Source organism: Nerophis ophidion, linkage group LG02 (assembly GCF_033978795.1).
Source record: "Nerophis ophidion isolate RoL-2023_Sa linkage group LG02, RoL_Noph_v1.0, whole genome shotgun sequence".
In the NCBI taxonomy this organism is placed as follows: Eukaryota; Metazoa; Chordata; class Actinopteri; order Syngnathiformes; family Syngnathidae; genus Nerophis; species Nerophis ophidion.
The window spans coordinates 23,758,518-23,765,987 of NC_084612.1; the positions used below are offsets into that span (position 1 = coordinate 23,758,518).

The 7,470-nt window shown below is 38.4% G+C and overlaps 1 protein-coding gene across 1 annotated transcript in view; it reads right to left on the reverse strand.

Moving 5' to 3' along the window:
* urb2 (URB2 ribosome biogenesis homolog) overlaps positions 1-7,470 on the reverse strand; it is a 63,724-nt gene that overhangs the window by 13,703 nt on the left and 42,551 nt on the right. Inside the window, exon 10 of the mRNA XM_061879682.1 lies at positions 5,704-5,803. Coding sequence (XP_061735666.1) covers positions 5,704-5,803 — 100 coding nt within the window. The remainder of the gene's footprint in view (positions 1-5,703; positions 5,804-7,470) is intronic.

Here is a 7,470-nt window from a genome sequence, read left to right on the forward strand (position 1 = left end):
GATCTGCCTCCCGGGAGCCTTTTGGCCATGGAGACCAGCTGCCGGGTGTCTGCCACACCGGAGTCGGTTTGGAGGGACTGGAGGAGATGCGGATGAGAGGACAGGGCTGCGGAGCTAGCACTGAGCGCTGGGACGGAGAGGCTTCGTGGTGTCATGGCTGGGTGAGCAGGTGTCGGACACCTCGGTCACCTTGGACGTATCCTCGCTCATCCATACGGACTGGACACTGGCCGAGAGTGGAGTCGGCTGTCTTGGTTGCTTTGTTGAGTCTGCTCCTGTCTCTGGCCATGCTCCCTCCACCCTAGCGGACGATGGCGTGGAACACCGCAGAGGCCACCGCAGTGGATATGTTTCTTTAACTTTTTATTCATAGCTGTATGTAGAAGTGTCTGGTTGTATCTGCTGCTTTAATGTCTTTAATGTCCTCTGTGTTCTTTGATGTTTCCCTCTTACACACATGTAAGAGGGATGTGTACTATGGCTATGAGTTGTTGTTTTTTCCCTTGGCCTCAGTCCGCACCCCCTCTCCAGGGCCCAAGCTAAGACCGATTTTTATTTTATTTTATTTTAATCTACTATTTTTTTCTCCCATTCCCCCCCCTTGTTTACCTGTATCTCATCTTTTTTGTAAGGGGCGCTGGAGGCCGGCAGACCCGTCAGCGATCCTGTTCTGTCTCCCTGTAATGTTTGTCTGATCTTGAATGGGATTGTGCTGAAAATTTAAATTTTCCTGAAGGAACTCTCCTGACGGAATAAAGTACTATCTAATCTAATCTATCTAATCAACTTAAAGTGCCCTCTTTTGGGATTGTAATAGAGATCCATCTGGATTTATCAACTTCATTCTAAATATTTCTTCACCAAAAAAAAGAAATCTTTAACATCAATATTTATGGAAAATGTCCACAAAAAGTCTAGCTGTCAACACTGAATGTTGGATTGTTGTATTATTTTCCACAGTTTATGAACTTACATTCATCCTTCATTAAAGTTTAATTTAATAAATGTATGTATATTGTATAAATGATTTATGAATTGCTATTTTTTAGAATGTTTTCATTAAATCTCACTTGTCCATTGGCATACCTTCAAGTACCTCCAGAGGTCCGCGCACCCCCCAAAAAACTACTGCTACACTACATGTCATCGCGCACGCTTTTATATCACACAATCAATGTGGCGTCTCTATAACATGTGTGAGACTTGTGCAGAACAACGTCAGTGGCTGCAAGACGTACTTTGTCAACAGCCATACAGGTCACACTGAGGGTGCCGTACAAACAACTTTAACACTGTTACAAATATGCGCCACACTTTGAACCCACACCACACAAGAATGACAAACCCTTTTTGGGAGAATTTCCGCACCCTAACACAACTTAAACACAAGAGAACAAATACCCAGAACACCTTGCAAGGCTACAATATACAACACCTCAACCGACGCAAGTAGGGAGGGTGGGTGTTTGGTGGTAGGGGAGTGTGTATATTGTAGCGCCACGGAAGAGTTAGGTCTGCATGGAATTCTGGGTAATTCTTCTGGTGTGTTTCTGTTGTGTCACGATGTGGATATTCTCCCGAAATGTGTTTGTCAGTCTTGTTTGGTGTGGCTTCACAGTCTGGCACACATTTGTAACAGTGTTAAAAGTTTTTTTTACGGCCACCATCAGCGTGACTTGGATGGCTGTTGAGCAAATATGTCTTGCATTAACAGACGTGCGTCTCACATGGCCAGATGCACCATACAACTGGGCTTGCACGCTGTCAGTTCAGGGTGTAGGGGGCACCAGAGTCAGTGCCATTATGGAATTCCCTCAAAGTTGCTAATCTCGTGAAATTCGACAGGGGCTTTGAGAGAATTGGAGCCCTGAAATTCAGAGGTCTCCCGCGAAAGTTGGGGACGTGGGCAAGTATGACACTGTGGGCAAGTATGACACTGTAGAGCGTCGTTCATATTAAACTCGCGGGCCGCACCAACATTAAATTGTCATATCAAAGCACGGGCCGCATAATAACGTTTCGTGGGCCGCAAATGGCCCGCGGACCGCATGTTTGAGACCCCTGCTCTAGATCGTCCCTCTTGTATAGAAGAACTTGGACCACTAAAGAAATCGGCAGATCCTTGCATTGATATATAAAAAACCTTATTAGCAAACAAAGAACACTGATTCAAACTTGGGTTCAAACTTGTGATTTACAATTTGCACCCTTGTAAAGGGGAACTGCACTTTTCTTTGGAATTTTGTCTATCATTCACAATCATTATGAAAGACATGACGACGGATGGATTCTTTTTTAATGTATTCTAAGAATTAAATACATTTGATCAAAAGTCAGCTTACAATGGAGCCTATGGAAGCCGTTCAATTCTGCCTTAAGAGCCCTTAAAAACACAGCTCAGTGGCCTTGTGGTTAGAGTGTCCTCTCTGAAATCGGTAGGACTTTAGTTCAAACCCCGGCCGAGTCATGCCAAACACTATAAAAATGGGACCCTTTAGCTCCCTGCTTGGCACTCAGCATCACGGGTCGGAACTACGGGATGAATCATAAAAATGATTCCCGAGCGCAGCCACCGCTGCTGCTCACTACTTCCCTCACCTCCCAGGGGGTGGTGGAACAAGGGAATGAGACAAATACACATGGTAATTTCACCACATCTAGTGTTTGTGTGACTATCAGTAGTACTTTAACTTTAACTAAAACTTTATTTAATGTGTAATTTCTGCAGTCATTAGGATGCCAACTGCGAGGATGTTTATATATCTAATTTTTTTTAGATGAAGAATGTCTTCCAAGGCAGGGGGATTTTGTGTGTGTGTGTGTGTGTGTGTGTGCTTTCTTGTCGTCCTCGCCAGTTCCAGGTCTTAAATGGGTGTCAAAGTGTCCAAACTTGTCAGATTATATTCTCAGCCATTTTTTTTCAGGTGAGAAGCATTTATGATCTACAATAAACTTGCAGGAAGCAGGGAAGCGAGGAGCAGCAGGCCACTCGATGATGTAAACAAGGCACACCCTGAAACGATCACGACATCGCTCTAGTTTGTCTGCTTTAGCGCTTATAATAAAATATGACTAATACTTGGTCATAATATTAAAATCACAAAATGTAAATTGAGTTTTGTTGGTGCTTTTTGAATGGTTATTTATCAGATTTTATGGACGGAACAGTGGAGCTCCCATTGGCTACGCTGTAAGCAGACTTTGATTCACACTTAATATTTAGAATTCATTTAAAAAATAAAAATCCATCTGTCATCATGTCTTTCATAATGATTGTGTACAATAGGCAACATAGAAAAAATGCAGTTCACCTTTAAGTCTTTTCCTTTTTTTTAGGATTTATAGTTTCGTTTCGAAAAAAACATTTAAGGTGTTGCTGTAGCTTGTTTACTTCAGATTCTGTCAGTAGTCATTTGTTCTACTTATTTAGTTATACTAGTAGTGTTTGTCATGGTCTTATTTTAGGTCTTCTCTTTTTCATCATTTGGCCTAGTTAACTGATGGGCCGCGAATTCCGTTAAAAAAAAAAGTGTCTTATAATTTTATGTGGATGTATCCAACACAAGTTCCACAGCTTTTCCATCCCTAAATGTGTGGCATCATTCCGAGTGTCTCCAGTTTTCAAGAACTGGTTATGGTTGTAAGCTATTTTGAACATGCATACAGCTACACTACGGTACATCACATATTTTCAGTTTCTAATTACAACATGTGCGAAAAGGAGTAGAAAGAAGTAGAGGTAATTTAATCCTACCCTTTTACCTTATCGAGGCAATTTCTTCCCCATTTGTTTGTTCACTTCCAGTGCTCAAATTGTTACACAAACAGATACATTTTCAATAAAGTTATAATGAATAAAAAATTAAGTAAGTTGTGATGCACATAATGAGATGAATACCATTCTCATTTTCAATAAGTCTTAAGATTTTTATCAAGATTCTTCTTTGGAGTTTGTACACACCATAAATTCTTTTTTAAATGTTTTCAAAAAGATTCGAATTAGCTAGTTTTTCTCTTTCTATTTTTCGGTTGAATTTTGAATTTTAAAGAGTCGAAATTGGAGATAAACTATGTTTCAAAATTAAATTTTCATTTTTTTTCGGGTTTCCTCCTCTTTTAAACCATTCAATTAAGTGTTTTTTTCATCATTTATTCTCTACAAAAAACTTTCCGTAAAAGGAAAAAAAATGTACGACGGAATGACAGACAGAAATATCCTTTTTTTATATATATATATATATATATATATATATATATATATATATATATATATATATATATATATATATATATATATGTATATATATATATATATATACAGATTTATTTATTAAAAGGTAAATGGAACAAATTGGCTATTTCTGGCAATGTATTTAAGTGTGTATCACACTGGTTGGTACCCCTTCACATTAATCAGTACCCAAGAAGTAGCTCTTGGTTTCAAAAAGGTTGGAGACCCCTGGTATACACTGAGTACATACTCATTCCATAATTGTGTGAATGCCCAAGCATTCATACTTACACAATTATACACCAAAAAAACTATTATTATTGTTCTGCCACAAAAGTTTGCCGGAGGCCAGAGCCCACAGTTTGCATCCTTTCGGAATTGTTCAAATATCAGAATGTTCGGCTCGACCAGGAATATCAAAAAAATATTCCAGATTACCCAGAATTCCCGGTTTTCTGGGACACTTTGCTCATTATAAATAAAAGGGCTATTTTTCGAACTTGCACAATTCCCACATTTCTCAACCGATTTGAACCGTTCCACTATCCACACACTCCACTCAACTTTGACGATCAAACTACCATTTCCAAAGTTAAAAAAAAAATCAGTTTTCCAAAGGCTTATTTTCACCACTTGCTTTAAAGCCTTCTCAGGCCGCATTTTTCAACCGTTTTTGAACATTCCACCTTTAAAACATTCATCTTAGTTGATACAACATCACTTTTTTTCCTTTTCGTACAAATTACTGGTTTTCCCCAATTTCCAGGAGTTCTGAAATACCCATTCTCAATTCAAACCGTTGCTATGTCAATTTTCAACCGATTCTGAATAATGCAACACCAACCCATTTATCATCGAGGACAATTGTGCTGGAATCAATATTTTCAAAAATTCCCTGTTTTCCCGAAATTTAGAGAAAATTACCATTGAAATGACTGGATGTATTCGTAGTCCACAAAGCTATAAGTTCTTAGAATTTTTTAAACCCGATTCCGACCTTTCAACCATCCATGCACACTGCTCTTCCCATATAGCAAAACGTAAAACAGGTTTTTCCTTTAACAAAATTCCCAGTTTTCTGGAAAAAAAAATTTGACATTGCCAAAGAATGGGAAATGTACAATTGACTGCATATCCAACATTTCTCACCTGATTTGAAACATTCCAACATCCACACACTCCACTCATCCTGGACATTCAAGCCAGCATACTCCCTGGTTCCGAAAATTCCCTGATTACCCAGAATTACCAGGAATTTCCGTCCTTTAAAAATGAAGGGGCGATATAAAAACCTCTCCCTATACCACATTTCTCAACCAATTCGAACCGTTCCAACACCCACGCACTCCACTCATCCTACTAGTATGCTAACAGTTAACATGCGCCGGAAAAAAAATCCCTGCTCAAACAAAAAAACTGCCATTTCATGCAAGCCAGGCTCAGTATTATTAGTGGTAATATTCTAAATCTACCTGCATCACTGTCTCCTCCTTTCTGCCGACCCTCCTGCATGATGGAAGCCACTAGACGGTAAAAGACGTTTAAGAAGGATGGCGCTGTGTTCACCATCACCTGAATGCACACACACACACAAAAGAAAAAGGACATCATGCTTACTAAATAATACACCACAGAAAAAGAAGAAGAGAAAATATTTAGTATTAAAAGACAAAACATTTGCTTAAATTAGGTATGAATTCACCTTTGTCATCTTCAAATTACTTTTTTAGAGGGTGTGAGACTATAATGTGAGATCATATTAAATGTTTTTAGGGGTGTAGAAAAGTTACAGAACCGTTAATGTATGACATAAAACTGAATGATGAAAGCTGCCTCACTGGATCAGAGAATATTTGAAAGTTGTAATTTGGTCGTTAAGGATGTAGCTTGCAGTACAAAAGTCTCTTGTGTGACATCAAGCAGACCACTGATTCCACCTTTGAATTTACATGCATCTTTAGTGACCTATATGTTTTGCATATCTTATACATTATAGCTGCACGTTCATCTTCAGGATTCCTTTTATATTTGTGTTCCCCGAGTACTACAAGGTAGAATGAAAAAGGGTGAAGAGAGTGAGAGAATTTTGACATTAAGGAGAAGGTGAACGGGTACAACTGATCTCTCCAACTCAAATGGTTTTTCCATCAGCAAAATGTCAGCACTCAAACTCCCACTCTTTGACCTATCGCACTTCTGCTAAATCTCCTGTACCACTCAGCCTGCATTGCGCACTCCAGTCACATCTTGCCCTTTTGTCTCCTGCCTCCTCACTAAACACTGCATTCACTTCTCTACCTCCAAATTTTCCTCCTTTGTCGCCATTGCCACAGTTTAACCTCCCCCTCCCACCTTACCGCATCATCCACTCTGCTGTAAGCTCTCACCCTGAAAAACATCTGATGTGAGTTAGCAAGTTCTTGCCCTGATGTAAGTGGTGGCAGATGCAGTATTTGTCCATGTGTAAACCAAGGAAAATAGCGCATGATTTTAACCCAAACTGTAGTGGTGAAGGTCAGGAACATGATTTGCAACAATAGCATATTTCTACAAGGTACCAAATTTAATTGCAGACATACACACATATATATATAGCTATGCACACACACACACACACACACACACAAACATATATATATATATATATATATATATATATATATACACACATACTTATACATATACATATATATATATATATATATATATATATATATACACACATACTTATACATATACATATATATATACATATATACATACATACTGTATATATATATACATACACATATATATACACATACACATATATATACACACACACATATACATGCATATACACACATATATACATAAATACGGTAAATACAAACCCCGTTTCCGTATGAGTTGGAAAATTGTGTTAGATGTAAATGTAAACGGAATACAATGATTTGCAAATCCTTTTCAACCCATATTCAATTGAATGCACTACAAAGATAACATATTTGATTTTCAGACTCATAAACGTCCTTTTTTTTTGCAAATAATAATTAACTTAGAATTTCATGGCTGCAACACGTGCTAAAGTAGTTGGGAAAGCAGTGTTCACCACTGTGTTACATCACCTTTTCTTTTAACAACATTCAATAAACATTAGGGAACAGAAGAAATTAATTGTTGAAGCTTTGAAAGTGGAATTCTTGCCCATTCTTGTTTTATGTAGAGATTCAGTCGCTCAACAGTCCGAGGTCTCCGCT